The 20,828-nt window shown below is 45.2% G+C and overlaps 1 protein-coding gene across 4 annotated transcripts in view; it reads right to left on the reverse strand.

Moving 5' to 3' along the window:
• Positions 1-20,828, reverse strand: part of SLC1A2 (solute carrier family 1 member 2) — a 139,492-nt gene that overhangs the window by 32,746 nt on the left and 85,918 nt on the right. For all 4 annotated transcript variants that reach the window (XM_044259084.1, XM_044259083.1, XM_044259082.1 and 1 more), the window contains exons 2-6: positions 20,310-20,449; positions 18,380-18,532; positions 16,106-16,356; positions 9,654-9,822; positions 5,211-5,337 (exon numbers count right to left, since the gene is read on the reverse strand). In XM_044259084.1, coding sequence (XP_044115019.1) covers positions 5,211-5,337; positions 9,654-9,822; positions 16,106-16,356; positions 18,380-18,532; positions 20,310-20,449 — 840 coding nt within the window. The remainder of the gene's footprint in view (positions 1-5,210; positions 5,338-9,653; positions 9,823-16,105; positions 16,357-18,379; positions 18,533-20,309; positions 20,450-20,828) is intronic.

Raw genomic sequence — 20,828 nt, forward strand, 5'->3', positions numbered from 1 at the left:
GCAGCTCTGGGCACTGTGGTCAAAGCCACTGATTAATCTAAGACTGACCCATCAAATCTTTTTCTTCCCGTTGCATCAACCATTCTTTCCTCCATCCACTTGGCATCTCTGCCCTTGTCATCTTCAGGTTCCCTCCCACCAAGATGCCCTTATCAAGACTGCCCTCCACTCCATAAACACAAACTCATATACAGAATTTAACATGCCCAGACCTCAGTGTCTCTGTGCATTCATAGACACCAGCTTCACAATAAAGTGGCCTGCCTGGTATCAACGTGGATTCGCCAGGCCCACCACATATAGGTTGAGTTAGAATTTCCTGGAGCTGACCAAGGGGGCATTTATATTTTAAACAAGTTCCAGGTAATTCCTGATGTGTTTGGAAACCAGTGTTTCAAGAGCTAAAATCTGCTTTACAACCGATGAAATGCAGATATTACTTAGTTAGCCTCTGGAAACCACTTCCATTAGCTCCAACTGATTCAAGACCTTTAGTCTTAACACATTAAGGTAAGTAATTCAGGACTCTGAGTCCAGGACCGATGGTGGATCAGACACTCAGATGGAAATTAGTGGAGGGACTTTCTCAGGCTTGCCGTAAAGCCACTCTGGTTCTGTCCCACACTGCTATTTGTTTCCAATAGCAACACTAGCCTTCCAGTTTGGGACAGAACCCAGGAAAGCTAAGAAATCAGAGAGTCTGTCAACAGAGAGCTAAATATACATTCAAGAGTTATCTAAGGGTGTTGTCTGTATTCAGGCTCAAAAAGTAACACAACTCTCCATTTTTCCCAGTCCACTTAGATCTAGACAGGTGTCCTGATTATCCAAGGAGTGACTGTGCTCAGAGATACTTTGTGTGGATTAGAAATTTTTATCAAGATAGGCTGAAAATCAGTATGGAGAGCCTCCAGGCTTGTAGCCTTCTGGGGACTTCATTTTTCAAGTCAATAAACCCCAACTCATCATGGTAGCAAGGCCCTGTGGGATCTACCTCTTGCTCACCTCCCCAACTTCACAGCTTTCTACCTCCTTACCAACCAACCACATTACAGCTACTCCTGATCTTCATTCTGACCCTTGAAAACCCTTTATCTGCTGTTTCCTTCCCCTGGAAAAGTCTCCTGTTGGTTCTTCACAGAGCAACCTCTTTTCATTCTTCAGGTCTTCATCAAAAGTCACTTCCCCAGACAGCCCCCCTGGGTCCTCTGGATTGAGTCTAAGGCATATTTCCATCCCCCATCACTCTCGGTCGCACTGTCCTGGTTACTGACTTTGTAGCAGAGATTACTGTCTGAATTCTAATTTGTTTCCTTTTATTCCTTTAATTCTTCTCCTTTTCCAAAAGAGTATAGGCTTCATGAGGGCTAAAATTTTCCTCTCTCATTCACCGTTATATCACCGGCACCTAAAATTATTATTGGCATAGAAGAGGGGCTCAAAATATATTTGTGGAGTGAAAGCAAGGATGGATGGATGGATGGATGGATGATTAGATGGATGGATGGACAGTTGGATGCCTGGATGGATGGGTGATGGTGGTAGGTTAACAGGGAGGGAAAATTGAAAGAATGAAGAGATCTGACTTCTTGCCTTGGTTTTCTATAGTGGCGAGAGTATGCAAAGTTTTACTTTCTGTTTAGATTTTCAGATTTGAAAAAAATGCTTTGAAGAAATTTGCAAAAAATGAGGATATGAAAATCATACTAAAATTAAGGGGTTTTCTCTCTCTCTCTTTTTTTTTTTTTTTTTTGGTGTATCAGAGGTCCTTTTAGGCTTCTTGAAGAATCCATGAACACAGAGAAACAGAGGATATGGATTGAATGATAACAGTAATGATAATCACAAAATAACTGCAATGATAATATTGGTTCATAGACAATGTTTAGGCAGGTACCAGGACATGAGAAATGCTTTGTAACTATTGGTCACAATTTCATTTAATTCTCCCAGTAACCCTAGGAGGTTGATTCTATGATCAATCCATTCCGATGTGGGGTTTAGGATCTGTCTAACTCGTATAGAGTCATACAGTTAGTAACCAGAGTGTCCTGGATTCACTCTGGTGTGAAGTCAGACAGAAGCTGAATAAGGTGCCATACAATTAACTAGTTAGTTAATAAGGCACTGTGCAACACTGGCCAAGTTAAGCTCTGTGCTTAGTTTTCACATCTGGAAAATGGGGCTAATAAAACTACATATTTCTGCTGAGACAATTAAGTCAGCTAATGCACGTAAAGCAAGTGGAACGGTATTCAGCATATAGCAGGAATTTGGCAAATCTTAGCTACGATTTAATGACAATTATAATAATAATAATTAGCTCCTCAGTAATAAATAGGTGCAGCACAATAAAAGAGGTAATGTTGAGCACATAGCAAACATTTCATAACTCTAAGTTATAATTTAGTAATAATCGCTATTACAATAATAGCCACCTCTGCAATGTTTTATTTGCTATTCTACTATTCTGACTACCACACAGAGAAGAATCCCCAAGAACTGGTCATTTAGCTTTGAGGGGGGTCAGTTAAAGAGCAATTGAGTGTTTCACCCCAAACCTTCCCACACGCGTTGTTATCCGGCACTGACAAGGCAGCTAAAGAATGAAAGAAATATGTAGAAACAGCATCTTGTGTCATAGAACGCCCTCCTGTTTGTCTAGATGAGGTCAATGAATAGCTGTCAGAAATCGTTCCATAGGTCTTGTCCCTGGCTCACAATTGCTCTGCGTCTCCTGGGATTTGATACTAAATCTTCAGTAGTTTTGGTTTCAGTGTACAGGAAACCTTGGATCCACACCCTTCATCCCTGTGGAGAAGAGAGCACGCCCTTCATCCCATGACTGACCTCACCTCCTAGATTCCTTCTCTTTATGGGCTCAGTGGAAGTGACACGGCCCACATCACTGTAATCATCATACAGAAAAATGAACTAAATTTTTAGAGCAAGGATGATCATTCTAAAAAATTCTAGGAGGTCAGGGCAGATCCTAATGTTTACTACCAAGAGGCATATCCTACTTTAGGCATTATCATCTATTAAAGTCTCAACAACCACAGATGGATCTTAACGTTTCTAAGCATATTTTTTTTTAGAGCATCACATTGTGTGTGACTTTAGATTTTCATAGAAAAGAAATATTCAGAAATCTAGGATTGCCTGAGAACTTGAAAAATCAGCATGACAGACACACACACAATTTTACCGGCATCCTGTCTGTGTTTTAAAAGTACAAAAAGCAATGATCTGAAACAAGCCAAGTCTAGTAAATATGTTTCATGAAATCACAAGGTACATCTTCTTGATCTGAGGCCCATCAGCTAGCCTACTCACTCCTGAGGGTTCAGTAAGAATATCTACCAGCACATCACAATGTTTGGTTCCGTGGAGGTAAGAAAAATAAATAAATAAGTCAAAAACAGATTTTTGCCCTTGTAAAGTGGGAGTAGGGACCAAGGAGAGGAAGAAGAGAAAAAGAAGGTAGAATTTTAGTGGAAGGCACCACACAGAAGTAAAAGAAGATCAGAGGAGGATTGGGGAAGGTGGGTAATAGGGGAGCACACAGAGACAGGGAATCTGTAATCCAGAATTTCTGTGACAGGTGGGACACAGATGTCGCTTAATCTAATAATTCTTTTTTTCCAGGCAAGCATACCAGACCATCATAGAGATCTGGAACAAATGCATGTAAAATTCTTTCCATCTGAGGGGCACCTGGGTGGCTCAGTGAGTTAAAGTCTCTGCCTTAGGTTCAGGTCATGATCCCAGGGTCCTGGAATCGAGCCCCGCATCGGGCTCTCTGCTCAGCAGGGAGCCTGCTTCCTCCTCTCTCGGCCTGCTTCTCTGCCTACTTGTGATCTCTGTCTGTCAAATAAATAAATAAATAATCTTTTTAAAAAATATTTCATCTGAGAGATATGGGGCAGTAGAAAGTTCTGAAGGTGGTATAGCTTCCTTTATAAAGGAATGGATGCTCCTACTCTCCTGGGCTGTCCTAGAGTTCAGAACCACTGACCATAAACCTACATGAAATGGAGTAGAGATGGTATTGCTTGGATAATTCAAACAAAAAAGCCCCCCAACTATGCATCAAGGATTGTGAAATCAATAGGTACTCCAGCTCCCCTCCCCCACGCAGATACACGTCTTAAGCAAAGTATTCAACTTCAATACACCTCAGTTTCCTCTTCCGAAAAATGAGAGTCATGATGCCATCTTTGCAGGGTTATTGGAGTTACAATAGGTAAGTATTAAGCACTTATCATGGCTCTTCAGAGAGAAAAGGAAATCAAGAATTGATAGGTTTTATTGTTCTAATTATCCGATATGTATAATCAAGACATAGTCACTCGGGACCACAGTCTTCTCTTCTACACAACTAGAGGGTAGAACCACATTTCCAAGAGTACTTATAATTTTAATGTGTCATCTATGATATCATTTTGCTTGCATGGCCTGAAAACTGCCTCTTTTTCCTTCTGTTGGAATCAAGAGTCTCCGATACATTGCTTTTGGACGCCAGAATACTAGAGTGGCAGTCCTTCCACACACCCTGGGTCAGGCCATATCATCCCTGGTATCTTGGACTTATCTCAGTGTTTTCTGATACTGCTGGCTTCAGAATTACTAGTTGGTTTTTTCAGCTTGCCCTCTTTTTAATTGTTGTTGTTGTTGTTGTGTTCCCACTGCAGGGATTGGCAAACTTTTTATGTGAAGGGTCAAATAGTAGATACTTCAGTCTTTGCAGGCTACATGGTGTTAGTCGGAACGACTCGACTCTGCCATTCAGCATAAAGCAATGCTAGACAATATGTGAATGAATGGGTGTGGCCGAGTGCCAATAAAACTTTATCTATGGGCCCTGGGTGTGAATTTCATGTAATTTTCATGTGTGTGAAAAATATTACTCTTTTGATTTTTTTTTTCCCCCAGCAACATAGAAACATAAAACCCAGTCCTGTAGGCCACTAAGGAGTAGCAGAAAGGATCTGGCCTGAGGATGAGCCATAGTTCTCCAAACCATTTTCCAGGGGAAGCTCCCAGAAAGAGATTTTCATCCCTTTCTCAAAGTCTTTCTGGAGAGCATTTTGCTTGGTCCATGGCCACCCACTCGCTCCTGCTAGGAAGACTCCATGATCTTCCAAGGATCCCAAGACCTCTGGACACATCCACCCCCACCACACTGAAGGAAGAACAAGCCCACTTACCACATGATCATGATCACTAACTTCATTACAATCTCATTCAAAATGTTGAAGAATTCCACCATCAGCTTGGCCTGCTCGCCCATCTTCCCCATGGCAATGCCAAAAGCGATGAAAAACCCTATCAGACCTGTTGGGGAAAATCACATTACACAGAAGGGCAGATTAGAAATATGTGTTTCTTCTCCCTCCTTCACCATTCCCGACATAGGGAGCCACCTTCTCCCCTGCCTGTTGCCCTGTGAATTAGGCATTCGGTTTCACACTGAAAATACCTTTCTCCTGGATAATTATGGCATCCCCTAACATTTCCCACAACAGCAAGTTGAACTGTCAGTGGTGTTAGTTCCTTGGAGGAAATGAATTCCGTTTCATTCCAAACTCAAAACGCTCTCTTATTCTCACTTATGAAATCATGGGTAAGCTGATTCCATAGTTCATAGATTAATGAAGGAAGGCTTGTTGGGACCTGGGCATTATCGTGCAAACTTTGGAGCCTACATCAGAACTGCAGAGACCAATTAGCCAAGAAAATCCCTGCCAGGGTTATGTCTATGTTAGTTTGGTGTTATCCTAAACTCATGCATGGCTGGTATGTTTCACTGTAGGAAAATCCTGGGCATAAAAGTATTTTTCTACTGCTACATGCCTAATGTGAGAAGGAGGAAGAATGTTGAAAAGTCAAATGGAAAGCAATGAGAAATCAAAAACAGTTGGGAAACCCCAATTGACCGAGTTCATTTGGATTTAACTTGTTATTAATTCTTCATCATTCTTTTCATGGTCAAAATTGGTAGAATGCTTCCTTTTTTACTGCATTTTTTTGCAATATCATAAAGGCAGAATATAGACTTTGTAACTTTCTAGCCCCTTAGCTCCCTTCTCCCTTCACTTGACATCACTTGACTTTAATCTCAATCCAGCCCCACCACAGCCTGTAAAACAATCCTAACCCGGGCTGTAAGGATGTGGGGAACTCTATCCCCATCAAATTGCACTGGGTCCTGAACCAGCTCCAACACCCAAACTTGGGTCTTATCTCTGTATTGTCTTTGCCTCATTCCTTCCACCTGAGTACCTGTTCTGGGAAGCCGCCATATACTTTGGTTCCTCCAAGCTGGGCCTGGCTTCTCTCTCCCCACAAGATTCCCTCCCTTCACCATTCCTTCCCATTCTTGTCCTCAGAGTCTCACCCCCAGCCTGAAGTCTCACCCAGGCCTACCCAGGGACTGGGGCACAACATGGCTTACAGACATCCCCATTACTGCTGATCTGAATTTCTGATTCCCAGTCAGGCTGTGCCCTCATCCCACTCCTGACCCACGATTGCCAGTCCTGCGACTCCAATTCTGACTACTTGCATGAACTGTCAGTCTATGCTACTGTCCCTTTGGCCACAGGACCTTGCTTACCCATCTGACATTTTCTCTGAAATGTAGTATGGCCCATCCCCTATACCCCTCTCCTTCCTTCCTCTTCCCTACACTGGCCTTATCCCAGTTTGGCAGACCTAATTGCTAGTCCTCTCTATTACATTCAGTTTCCTATTGTGTTCAGTTCTGCCCAGAGTTTTGAGTTATACTGGGAAAATTATAGCATTATAGTTTGATTCTCTTGGGGAGGAATTCTTTTTCTCTGAACCTCTGACTTTACCTTCTTCCTAGCTCCCCCAAAACCACTCACTTCCCCACACCAAGCACATATCAACTCAGACTGGGCAACTATCCTTCTTTGGAGCCTCTCTCTTTACCAAAAAGAACCCAGCACATGCACCCAGGATTGTTAATCCCCAGTAGTGAATACTTCTCCTTTTCAGATCTCAGCCAGAAAGACCGGCAAGGGCCTTACAAGTGAGTTATTGGCCACAGAAACTGGCTTCATGAAATTTAGTGATCAGGGAAGAGTGGTCTAGCTCTCCATCACGTATGGAACCAAATTTGGGTTATTCCCAAGCCCTTCTCTCAAGCACATGGAGAAGAGTTTGCTAGGTGTGTAGTAAGAAATAATCTGTGAACATTCTGGCTGAGAAGAGCTAGTATTACCCAGTTAATTTCATTTGGAGATTTTAAGAGAAAAAACTCAAGGTCTCAAAATCTCAAAGAGCTGGCAGAAAAAAGTTCCCCTTGCAGGGTCAGCAGAAACTGGGCCACATCTATCACTAAGAGAGAGAAGTTGGAAGGAGCAAACTCTGCCAGGAATTGATTTAATGGTTGGGGTTAGAGGAGAGAGCTCAGAAGTGGTCTGGAGGTTACTGGGGAGAGAAATGAGTACCTCAAGAAGAGGGAGCCCAGAGCCAAGGTTTTGTCTTCACTTACTGCAATGCCTGATCATTGGGACTTTCCAAAACAAAACAAAAGCCACCTTCTCCACCCTTAGAAGACCAAGGGATTTGTACATGGGAAGTTTCTCAACAGTCTAACTTCCCTTGGCTTTCCAGAGCTCTGTCTGCCACTGCCCACCCATGTCCAGCTTCCATGTCACTTCCTCTGTCAACATCACCTCACTAAAGTCACTTACTGGAACTGGGATGTTTTGCTTGAACAAAGCCCCCTTAGACTGGATTGCTGGGGCTGAGAGAGTAGTGAGTTTTGTTGAAACTCCCCAGTACAGCCCAGGGTCAACATGACTTCCCAGAATCCACGAAGAATCTGGAAATGACCATGAAAGTCTTCTGAATGATTCACCCCAAAATTTTGGCCTCATGACTCATGGTCTTAACCTCCTCCAGAATATGTAGTGGACTGTGGGTTCACTTTGGGGCTTCAGGGACAGAGTATGGCTAGGAAGGTCCTGAAAGGAACACACACATCTGGCACTGGGCGAAAAGGGGTGGATCCAGGGATCTGAGGGTATTTGCAAGTTCCCCTCAGAGGAACTCACCCTCTTTGTCCTCTCTCTTTCTTCCTGTCATCTCACACTGACTGTCAACAATGTTTGTTGATCTTCCATTGCCTCTCTTCCATGCTCTCACTTACTCAACCTGCTTCCCACCAGGCCAAACTAGAAGATCCCTACTGAAGCTTCTGCTTTTCAGTGCCTAGACAATCCTCCTTCTTCTCTACCTCTTTCTCTCAACCATTCTGGGTAAGGTAGGTGTCAGGTGAGCAAGTTTAGAACAAACAAACAAACAGGATACCCAGTTAAAATGTGGATTTCAGATAAAGAACGAATATATTTTATTTTAGTATAAGTATGTCCCTTGCAATATTTGGGACATACCCTATGCTTAAAAAGTCATTTGTTGTTCACCTAGAATTCACACCTAACTGGGCGTCTAGTCCTTTCTCTGACAACCCTACTAAGGAGACAAGGGCATTTGATCTCCTAGATGGTAAAGTGGAAGGACCATTGAGCTTATCCCCTTCTAGCCAGCAATCCCTCAAATCCTTAGAAATCTTGCTTGCATGGATCAATCTATTTCTCCTGCCTAGCTTCCCTGTTTCTCTCAGGTTACGGTCAAATGTCCTTCTTTCTTGTGTAAGGGACATCAGTTTAACAGTGGGTGTGGGGTAGGTTGGAGGGTGGATCCAAGGGATGGATGGGAAGCAAACTGAGCAAATGGGAGTCACCCACGTGATGGGTGTCTTCATTCTCTACCAGCTGTTTTCTTATTGAGCTCCTCAGCTCTCCATCCACCTTGGATAGCGACCATAGCCTGCACCAGCAGCAGAGAACAAGGCATAGACTACTGTGCCTCAAGGGTGCAATCTCATTTAATACTCATGATGATCTACCAGAGAAATGCAATCCCAACCCCACTTTACACATGAAGCTTGAGAAGCAGAGCAACTCAGCCACTGTCAGCTCACCCGTGAGTGGTCCATAAGGAATCCAAACCTGGTCTGCTTGCCAAGCCAAAGACCCAAAACCATGGAAGGCTAGGAAGGCTCCAGACTAGAGGAAAAGGACTCATTGGAATCCCCAAAAATTAAACAAAGTCATTTCCTTTGGATAAGCTCCTTTGGGCCACCAACACCAACACTTTACACTCCTGATAGCATTGTGTTTGTTTCAAGAATATGAAAGCCGGGGTAGGCTGCTCCTGTGCCTAGCACAGCATTAACACCCAAGGACAGCTCAAAATATAATATTAAAGCTTAACAAATGAAAAAATCGGATGTGTAATTTCATGAAATAGAGAAAGTTATTTGTCAACACCACACAGAGAGTCAGGGAATGTGCCCAATGAATGTTAGTGCCCTCTTTTTCCATAACCAACCCCTAGCTGCCATGTTCCCTCATGGTCTTTCTTGTCCTCTCTTTCTTCCTTAATGTCTCAACTATCGGTAACCATGACCCTCAACTTGCTCTCTAGAGAGAACCTCCTGCTCCACCTACAGAATATCAGCGACAGGTTTTCTGAGAAGGGAGGCAGGGCTGCTGGGTGCTGAGAAGCAGGAAGGGTTGGCCATCGTCTCCCCCTGCGATGAGCACCAGGTTGCCTACCTAAAACATTCATGCCGTCCTTGAACTCCAGGCCCTTCTTGATAACCACCTTCGCTTCCTCAGGTGCCTCAGTCACAGTCTCGTTCAACAAGGAGATGACAGCATTGGTGGCATTGCCCTCCTCATCTGATGGAGGCGGCACCAAGACTTTCTTGGTCACCGTTTGAATCTAACGGAGTGGGGGGAGAACAGAAACGTGAGAGGTTTATCACCCAAAGTCTAGCCACTTACATGTTTATAAAGTTCCCAGTATGTGAAAAAATAATTAAGAACTGTCAAAACAAGGTTACAAAGGTTGGGGAATACTTTATATGTTTGTGTTTAACCAAGTGACATTTTATGACACAAATATAGTGGGAAACGATTGTTCTCATCACGTGATAATCACAGGATTTATAACTTTCATTTGTAATGTGCTGTGATCCAGTAATGGGATGCACACTTCAAGGTGGGGGACAGACGTCTACTTCTTACATTCCCATGATGGTAGCCCCGCATCTTGGAGACAACATCCGACATCCAACATGGATGCTCTTCATAATGGCGAAACCAATTGGATGACCCTTCTTGTCCCTTAGGAGGGGTCCTGGATCTGGTCAAGAGTAGGAGAGTAAGGGTTTTGGCAGGGATCAGGTGAGGCCTCATGGTCCACCTGCTTTGCTCCTTCCTGCCTGGTTCCTGTCTGGCAGTCTTCACAGACCCACTCATTTGGGCTTCTTCCAGAATCATGTTCTGCTGGGCATCTCCATCTGATCACCAGATGTACTAGCAGCCAGCAGCTACAATGACAGGGATGTTGGCTTATATTTCTAGATCAAAATGTAAGGAAAGAAGACACCCACTCCTTCTAGACAGTGATGCCAAGCCTTGCTCAATATTTCCCAAGCATCTCCATGGAAATGGCCTCCCAAGAACCTCTCATGCTATTCCTCGACATCTGTGACATCCATTCTATTTTTAAAGGTGCCAGGCACCCTGCATGCAGAGTGCTGTGAAAACTCACATCAGAGCCCAGAGAAACAATACCTCCAAGGGTATTAAAATAGAACTCATGCAGAATCCTAGAATGTCAGTGCTGGTATGTAGTAGGCAACAGATGGCTGAACCCTGAATAGATACGGAAGGGGAGGCATGGGGAACTCAAATGACTTGTCAATCAATAGAGCTCTTGGCAGAGCTGGGACTTGAACTCAGAGGGCCTGAACACCACTGAATTCTTCTATTCCCTAAGCTCCATGGTCCCAGTTCACTGTGGCAGGGCCAAACGGTGAGCAATGCCAAACTGACCATTGTCCAAAGTGGGAGAAAAGCAGGATAAGCTCTGTTCTAGCCTGACCACCTGCACCTGTGCAGAGAGGGAGGAAGCTCAGGCTGAGTATGCAAGGAAAGAACAGGAAGCTCATGGTCCCCTTGGCCTGGGCAATGTCAGCATGAAGAAAGAACACAGGAACCATCCAAAGGGAGACTTCTGGGAGCAAGAGATTCACGCTCCCAGGGGAAATGGGAAGACCAGAGGCCAACTGGGGACCTGTCGTTGGAATGTTAAAGAAGCCAAGGCTTGAGTTCAAAAGACTAGTGGCCCTAGTGGTAAATAAATGGTGGCTCTCAGGGTCAAGTGCACAGCCTGCCATCTATCATCTCTTCTGTCAACAGTAACCCCTCAAGGCTCCAGGGCTAACTAGCTGCAGGGCAGACAGCAAGCTAGTTGCTGAAGCGGGATTCAGGGTGAGGCATGTCTGACTCCAAAATCAGTTTCTAAACATCACAGACCAGTGGCTTAAGTTGCAGGCAAGTTGCTAGGGATATAGGAACATGGGCCTGGTTTCTGCCCGAGTTCTTGATCTGGACCTACCTGGGTTGGACAGCGCCATCTAGGTGCCAACTCCAGTCTACCTAAGTCCAAGCCACCAGGGTCTCTCATCTTAGAACCTGCAAAAGCGGGCTCACTGCTACTCCCACCCGCCTTCTAGTCTACCTGCAAACACCAGGTAACTTCAGCTCTCCAGAGCTCTGTCTACATCTAAAGCTGCCGGGCTGATTTCTTAAAAATAGAAATACAGTTGTCTCCCTGTGCCTAAAACTCTCTTAGAGTAAGTTCCTGAGACTGGCCGTGGCCTACCAGGTCCTGCCTGTGCTTCCCCCAGCTCACTCTACCTCCCACACACTGGCCTTCCTTCTCTCTGAGGGCAACACCTCTGGGCAGGCTCTGCCCCCAGTCCCCAGCAACTCCGCCCCATCCTCAGCCTGGCTCAGTTTGTCCCTCACTCTTTCAGCTCAGGTGTCTCTCGCAGTTACTGCAGAGCCCTTCATCCTGCCTCCGGTGCTCAGAGAGCACTTACCTTAATTTTTTGAATAGCTTGGGTATGTATGTGATGTTTGTTCTGGTCTGTGTTCCCCACTCCCTGAATGTAAGTTCCCCTGGGCAGGGACCCAGAGTGTCTCGTTGCCCATGGCGTCCCCTGTATAGTAGGGAGCCTGGCACCCAGGAGGTGCCCACAAGTGCGGAGTGGATGAGTGAACTGGATTCCCAGGAAGAGAAGACCCACATGGTCCCTGTCACTGGGTTGGATTCCTGTGGTCTGGCCGCAACTGACTGCCCGTTGCTGTCCTGGAAACCTCGGCTTGGGTCACCTCCCTGCTCTGTAAGACACGGGGCTTGCCACCTGGGGGAAGGCAGCCTCTGCTCTGGGGATGTGCACCTTCCTCTTTCCAGCCCTGTGTCTAACTCTGATCGTGAAGGCCCCTGACACCCAAGACGGGCTTTTCGTCATCACTTCCAGCTGTATCCCAACGGCACAGAAGGCACCCCTCAGGCACCATTTCTCTTTGGCAATGCAATGTCACCGTACGATGATTCCCTTTCTCTGGGTCCTCTTCGAGGTCCTCCTGAGTCCATGGATGGCTCCTTGTTTAAGACCCCTTTCCTCTAGGCTGCCTGAAGTCCAGCTTAAGGAATCTGCATGCTCCCTTGCCCTGAGGTAGATGAATGACCTACACAGGGGTGCAGAGGTGGCACAGTCAGGTGAGCATCTGACTCTGGGTTTTGGTTCGGGTCATGATCTCAGGGTCGTGAGATGGAGCCCCATGTGGGTCTTTGCACTCAGCATGGGAGTCTGCTTGAGATTCTCTCTCCCTCTCCTTCTGCCCCTCCTGCTCCTGCTCTGTCTCTAAAATAAAAAAATCATTTAAAAAAATTCTACAGAATTTTTCCTCTGATTATCCTAACTCAAACGGACAGTGACCCTGGGCTTTGCTGGGCGATGAAGGGTTCATTCCTCATGAATGTTGCCAGCGGGGGCAGAAGGAGGTGTCCCGGGAGGGGGTGGGGCAGGGAACAGCTCAGCCCTCAGTGGTCCTGCCACGGACAGCTCCAAGCCAAGACCGCCCACTGACCAGACAGGTCGCTGAGTGCGAGCACGGCTCACCGCAGCTCAGAGCAACAGCTCCAGGGGCATGCCTGCTTCAGTGCCCTGCTATCGAGGGGCACTCAAAGGGGGCGTCCTTGTATGGAACATGGACACGACAGGGCCCAAGAAGGGAGCCCCGATCCTTGCCTCCCCAGTTCCACAGTTACACTTCCACAGTGCTCTTTTCAGAATGTTAACAACAGATGGGGCACCCGCTTATGTCTCTCTCTCCAAAGCAGGCGAATACATCTTTCTAAGTGGGTTGGCAGAGGTCCAAGTCCACTCTGCAGAGGGAGTGCCAGGAAACACCTCTCCCCGGCCGCTGCTCTTCCCTCCCCAACCAACCTCCTGAGCTGAAATGATTTCTTTTACTTTTGTCATCATTATTTATTTATTTATTTATTTATTTATAGATTTTATTTATTTATTTGACAGACAGAGATCATAAGTAGGCAGAAAGGCAGGCAGAGAGAGAGGAGAAAGTAGGCTCCCTGCTGAGCAGAGAGGGGCTCCATCCCAGGACCCTGGGACCATGATCTGAGCCAAAGGCAGAGGCTTTAACCCATCTTTTTTTTTTAATGGAACCTTTTGGTTTTACCTTTTATTGTTTTCTTAAATTTTATTTTATTTTAATTTTTTACTGGAGTAGAGCTGACTACAAGATCACTTTAGTTTCAGGTACACAACACGGTGACCAGACAAGTCAGTCTGTTAGACCATGCTCACCCCCAGGGCAGCTGCCCTCCATCACCACACAGCTCTACTACAGTAGCACTGACTCTATTCCCTCCGCTATGCCCTTCGTCCCTGTGACTTGCTCAGTCCATTAACTGGAAGCCTATGTAACTGTCTTCCCTCGGCCCATGTTGTCCATCCCCTTCCCTCTACCAGCCATCAGTTTGTTCTCTGTATTTATAAGTCTGCTTCTGCTTTTTGCTTGTTTGTTTATTTGTTTGTCTTGTTTTTTAGATTGCACGTATAAGTGAAATCATATGGTATTTGTCTTTCTCTGATTGATTTCCCTTAGCATCATACCCTCCGGGTCCATTCATGTTGTTACAAATGGCAACATCTCATTCTTTTTGAAAGCTGAGTAATATTCCATTGTGTATATATACACATCTTCTTTTCTTTTTAATTTTATTTATTTATTTATCAGAGAGAGAGAAAGTGAGAAAGAGCACAAGCAGGGCTGTGGGAGAGAGAGAAGGAGACTCCCCATCGAGCAGGAAGTCCGATGCGGGACTTGATCCCAGAACCCTGGGATCATGAGCTGAGCCTAAGGCAGATGCTTAACCCACTGAGCCACCCAGACGTCCCATACACATCTTCTTTATCCGGGAAATGCGTTTCTTTAACATAGTGCCATGGTGTGGTGCCCGAAGACTGGCATCAGAAATCAGAGAACACATCCTAACCCAGAGTCATTTGGGCTCCCCAGTGATTGGCAACAGTATTTTGGGGGCAGCTGGGAAGGCAAATGGTTCCTCCAGGCTGCCTCTTTCTTGAGTTCATTTTTTTGTGCTTTCCGGGAAATGACTGAAAGAGGGTCTTTGGTTCTAGTTGACTTGCTCCCTGGGTTACTGGGAACTGGACTATATTCTAACCTAACCTGACCTTGGGGCTAGACAACAGACTGGTGAGTGGGGCCTCGGAGGCTCTCACGGTGGCTCTGCTCAGCAGAATCATCCATTTTTTAAGAATCATAATGCTTTAAAAAAATTAATCTTCCTGTATGCGCTTGGTGGGAATAGACATTAATACAAATTTTTGTAGAGCCATTTTGCAACATCCAGCAAATCTGAAATATGAAACTCTTTGGCAAGACATAAGTGCCCAAGAATTTATTTTTTAGATATACTACACGGTCATGAAAAGAGAGAGAGAGAGAGAGAGAAAGAGAATGCTAAACCTCGTTAAATATAAAGCAAGTGTAACGCGGCATGAATAATGCAGTTCCCTCGGGTGGATTTTTTTTTTAAGATTATGCATACATGCAGTTGAGTATCTGACCCTTGTCTGGGCTCAGGTCATGATCTCAGGGTTGTAAGATCTATCCGCATGTTGGACTTCGAGCTCAGCACAGTCTGCTGGCGTCTCTCTCCTCCTCTGCCCTCCCCATGCTCGCACACGCTTTCTCACTTTCTCCTGCTCTCTCTTGCTCTACAATAAATAAATCTTGGAAAAAAAAAAAGATTTTGCACACATCATACTATATATTCAGGAGGAAACAAAATTCTCAGCATGGCTAGTTCTTAGGACCAAAAGTGAGAACTTGACTCCTTACATGCATCTAGACTGTTTAAACTTTTTACAACCTTCATGTTTTACTTCCACAATTTGAAAAATACCCACTCCCTGGGCCCACACTAGAGATTCTGACTCTGTAGGTCATGTGTATTTTTTAAATCTACCCCTTGCAGTTTTGCTATACTACCAACACTGAGATCCACTCGGCATCTAGAGTGTTGTGGGCAAAAGTGATAAAAATGCATCTTTGAGGGGTGCCTGGGTGGCTCAGTGGGTTAAAGCCTCTGCCTTTGGCTCAGGTCATGGTCTCAGGGTCCTGGGATCGAGCCCTCTGTTGGGCTCTCTGCTCAGCAGGGAGCCTGCTTCCCCGACCCCTTCTGCCTGCCTCTCTGCCTACTTGTGATCTCTGTCTGTCATATAGATAAGTAATTTAAAAAAAAAAAAAAATGTGTCTTGGGACAACATGCAAAGGGGAACCACAAACAAGGAAAGAGGTAACAGGGGGGAAAATAGGTAAGAAAGGGGAATCCAAGAGCAAAGAGATGTTAAGTGAGCTGGAAAAAATAAAAAGAAGTTTAATAACAAAACAAAACTAAACTAAAACTAACTAAATAAATAAACATGACTTTAATCCCAAAATCCTGCTGCAAATCATCTCAAACAAGCTCAAGAGAGAGAGGTAATTCAATATAAGGAAATGACTCCCCAGAGCTGGTTCACTGAAACACTCTCCAAGTTACTATCTTGCTCACTTAGGAGGCTGAAGGGGCATATAGCATTGGAATGTTGGGTTACCTGTTGAAAACAGGCCTGGACCAGGTTTTCAGGAAAGAGATTGCGAATAAGGTCCAGGAAGGCATCCAGGCTGGACACTTCATCATTCTTCTTCCCTGGCCCCAGCTGCTTCTTGAGTTTGGGGTTTCCTGGGTGGATCGCCAAGACCAGGATGACCCCCAGCACCGCAGCAATGATGGTTGTGGACATGTAATACACCATGGCTCTTGTCCCCAGGCGCCCACTGGCTTTAGCATCCAGGCCCGACAACCCTGCATTGAAAAGACATTGGAAAGAGGACTCCTGTGATGTCTCTGTTAACTGCCCATCTCTGCATCCCCGTAACACCGCTCTGAATTACTCAGATGCATTTGTGGTTGATTACGGCTGCTGCTACTGAAGATTCCAATCCTACAGTTTATAGTTTGATCCACCAAGGACATTTTTGAGGTTCTAGAGAACTGCAGAGAGTTGACGATCTCTTCTTCCGAGTTTATAAACCTGATCTCTCTCGTTCAGAGTTTATAAACTGACCAGTAACTACTACTTTTGTCAGTCTGCAATAGTGAGCAATAGTGAGTTAAAGTTGAATATATTCCATTTTTAATTCCGAGATGATGTCCTTCCCATTTATCTGGCATTAAGACATCTTTTCTTTATGAAGTGACGGTGCTAGTACCTGCTGGTTTTTACTTCACTGTTGTTGTTATTAATGTCCTCACTTAAAAAAAAAAGTGAAAAGCTGGTAGACCTGGTGATTGATATCAAGAGTCTAGCCTAGTGATCTAGCACAGCCCTCCTTCCTCTGAGGTAAAGCACAAAATGTAGGTGGAGACCTACATCTTCCAACCTAGTGCAGGGATTAGAGAACACAAAGATGGGACTTCATCTATACTGTGGGAGGTCCTGTGATTGCTGGAGGAAATTCCAAGCCAAGTCACAAAAACTCCTACCTTCACTGGGTTTTTTCCCAGTTGTTTATTCTAGTTTTCTACTTCCTGGTTTCAGTTTCTGCTTTTACGAGACAAGAGGGATTGTAGCCCTTGCTGTGGGGGAGGAAGTCATTGGTGTGAACTTTCCTGAATTGAGCTGACTTGCCTTTGAGCCACCCTTACAACCAAAAGTCGGATTCTGGCCAACAGATGCTCACTTTCCTGGCCAGCTTGCCCTATCTATGTTCTGTTAAATGGGCATGGAGAACATTTTCTCTGGTTTGCAAAGAAGCCTTTACGGGGACAGTACAATGTCACTCAGTCTGGGCTGAATAATGAGACCTTGCATTCACTGGGCTCACTGGTTGACCAGAGACTCTAGAAAAACCAGGCTAAGCATCTGAATCTCTCGGTGTTTCCAGGCCTCACTTTCCTCATAAGGTGGAGAGTCCAGAGGGACCGCTTTCACAAGGTCACCCAGATGGCACCCAAATACCAATCAAAGCCTAGCTTTTGGGGTGCCTGGGTGGCACAGTGGGTTAAGCCTCTGCCTCCAGCTCAGGTCATGATCTCGGGGTCTTGGGATTGAGCCCCACATTGGGCTCTCTGCTCAGCAGGGAGCCTGCTTCCCCCTCTCTCTCTGCCTGTCTCTCTGGCTACTCATGATCTCTCTCTCTCTGTCAAATAAATAAAATCTTTAAAAACAAACAAACAAAAAAACCTAGCTTTCATCCTTAACTCCAAGCTCAGTCTCTAAACTCCATGAATTTACCTTATCTGAGCAATATTATTTGGTAAGGAAAAAAACTGCCAGTATAAGCCCATAGAAGCAAACAAATTCTTTCAAATAAAACAATTCTTTCAGCCCAAAACAAGCAAACATGACTTACACATTAAGGGTGCTTTTCTCAAAAGCCTCAAAGGGTTTCAAATCTAATCTTTATTTTATTTTTAATACCCACTTCCCTCTATACCCAGTTAAACAGTCAAGAGAAAATTTCTTTTCCTATTTGTTACTTTTATTTATCAATATCTGAGCCAAGTATAATTTGGAAAATTAGAAAAGTATACATCCAAAATTAAAACCTCTATTTTTTGTTTATCATCACTTTAAATGTGGCTGTTTCCCTTTCATCTTTTATTGCTAGACAGAGAGATGGTCAGACTGACCAATAGATGGAAAACTTTTTTTTTTTTAGGATTGAAAATCTCCTTTTGAGAGACAGGAAAACCAAGGCTCTGAAATAAAATGACACAGATCATCCCAATTATTCATTCCACCAAACTGAGATTCAGTGGTCCATCAACAAGCCAGAGCAGGGGTGTGATTCCCTGTGGCCAGGCACCAGAGAGATGGTCTTACCTGTGATTAAGCTGGAGATGATGAGAGGCAGGATAAGCATTTTTAACATCCTCATGAGTATATCCCCTGGAAAGGCTATTAACATGACCACATCAGGGTGGAGAGGAGATGCCAAGCGAAGAAGGCCTCCACACACTGCCCCCAGGATGACACCTAGAAGAGAGAGGGGGGAAATATCTGAGTTTGTGTTTCGCCTGAGTCAAATGAATAGCTCTAGGGATTCAGTGATATTGACCTTTCTCATACCTCTCTGTTATCGGATGATGAATAACATGTTACGAAAATATCATTATATAAGTCAAGTTCATTGTAATGACTAGGGAGAGAATATTGTGAACCTCTGTCAATTCTGACAAGCAGCACTGGGAGGGTCTAGGAGATCCTTTTCTCCTTGACTTGACTAACTTCTTTGAGGATACTGTTCATTTGTACCCTCAGAGATTGGCAGCAGAAATAATCCCTCACATACTGCCAAATACTGCTTCCCCTTCTCCCAACCTCAGCCTGGCCAGTGGCATGGCGCTTCATGTATTCTAACTGCATACCAGATAAAAGGAACGTTTGATCTACCAAGCCGGTTGTGAGTTTCCTTTCTCCTTCTATTTTCTTTGGCTCCCAAAGATTTCCCCATGGCTCATTCTTAAGAAGTTCTGTCCTTGACTTCTATGTTCTTTTACATAATCTTTAGACTTGCCTTTGTGGGAGACTTTTATGGGAGATTAGGGGGCGTCTCTCAAAGTGTATAATTTGGGAAGAAACAATGTGGGCAGAGTTGCTGGTGGGAGCCTTTCACTTTGCATACTCGGGGATTCCACAAGACAAACCAGGTATCTGCAAACAGACAGCTGATATCAAATATCTTGTAGAAACCACAAATCAGGTCAGACATAGCACCACTAGCTGAGAGGGGGGGTAGTTCCTAGGTCCATGAACTGGGGTATTAACTCCAGGGGTGTACAGGGAGCACTGTGGTCAAAAGCCTGATCTTTTTTTTTTTTTTTTTACTTTCACAGGAGGAAAACATACTTCTTGATGACCTACGATGAATGAAATTTCTTTACGTGGAAGGTAAGCTTTGGAAACCCCTACCACACTTCTGTCTTCTTTCCTTAAGTGAACTGAACTGTGGCAAGCTCAGAGTTCTGACCCTGGTCCACTGATGTCCAGAATGATAGACTCAGAGGAGGAGAAGCTAGGGAGTTGAGTGGGGAAAGGGTTGGAGGTGAGGAGTTGTTCATTGCTTCTCTGTGTAGCCTAGGAGAGAGCTGAAGAACAAGGAGGGATGAAGATAGGAAATGGTGTGGTTGTCATTTCAAGACTGGGTAACTTGCCCACTTTTCAACAAACCCTGGTTGAAAACCCAAGATGAAGATTGTGTCAACAGTCACACCAAAGGACAATCACAGCCCAGGCAAGGTCTGAGGCAGAGGAATCAGACTCTGGAGGAGAACCCTCTTCCAGCCTGACCTCATTCACTAATGTGCTGGGATAATCTAAGGTAATAGGGTGTGTAGAGGCTAGACCTCAGGGGCCCCTTCATGGGGTTTTCAGCACCAGCTGCCTTTATCTTCAGGCAGGTATTCCTCTAAATGTGCTATGCCGATCATCTGCTTAGGAATAACCTAGAAGGTCTGTTAAGACACAGATTCCAAGACCTCACTGCAGATGGCCCAAAGTCTACATGTGCAGGGCGGGCAATCTGTGTGTTAACATACTCACGGGAAGTTGTAAGGACCACTAGAATCCCAAGGAAGAAAAATGCATGGCTGGGGTAGGTGAGGGGAACATTACGCCATCAAGGCAGCTGTGGGCAAAAGAGGCCTTAGGGAAGGCATGAGGCTTTCATTCTGCAGCAGGGCTGGCTGTGTGACCCAGCTTCCGCCCAGAGCCAGAAGAGAGCCAGGAAGGAGGGAAGGCCCCCGTCACCTACCAAACACAGTCAGTGTGAGCAGGAGATTCTTCCCCAGCTTGTCACACAGACGTAGGCCGAGGTGTCGCTGCTTGGGCTCCTCTGAGCTGAGGTGGCTGTCGTGCATTCGGACTTCCACCTGCTTGGGCATGTTGTTGGCACTGCAACAGAAGCACAAAGAGTGGTGAGAGCTCAGTGGGTGCCGCCCAGATACAGTCAGAGGCGCTCGGGCAATAGCAGGTCAAACAGGCCTCCCCCCCAGACACAGCGGGGTATCTGGAGCCAGGGGTAGGAAAATAAAAACCAGAGCAACTCAAGGTACTCTGAATTACAATTGGCCTGTAAGGAGGACACCAGGACACACTGAACACCCACGTGCGTGGCATGTCTATCCCTACCATCTTGGATCACCATGGTAAAGAAAAGGCGTACCAGCAGGGGGCCCCTGGGAGGCTCAGTAGGTTAAGCGTCTGCCTTTGGCTCATGTCATGATCTCAGGGTCCTGGCATCAAGCCCTGCGTCCCACTCCCTGCTCAGTTG

Source organism: Neovison vison, chromosome 7, assembly GCF_020171115.1.
Source record: "Neovison vison isolate M4711 chromosome 7, ASM_NN_V1, whole genome shotgun sequence".
Classification (NCBI taxonomy): Eukaryota; Metazoa; Chordata; class Mammalia; order Carnivora; family Mustelidae; genus Neogale; species Neogale vison.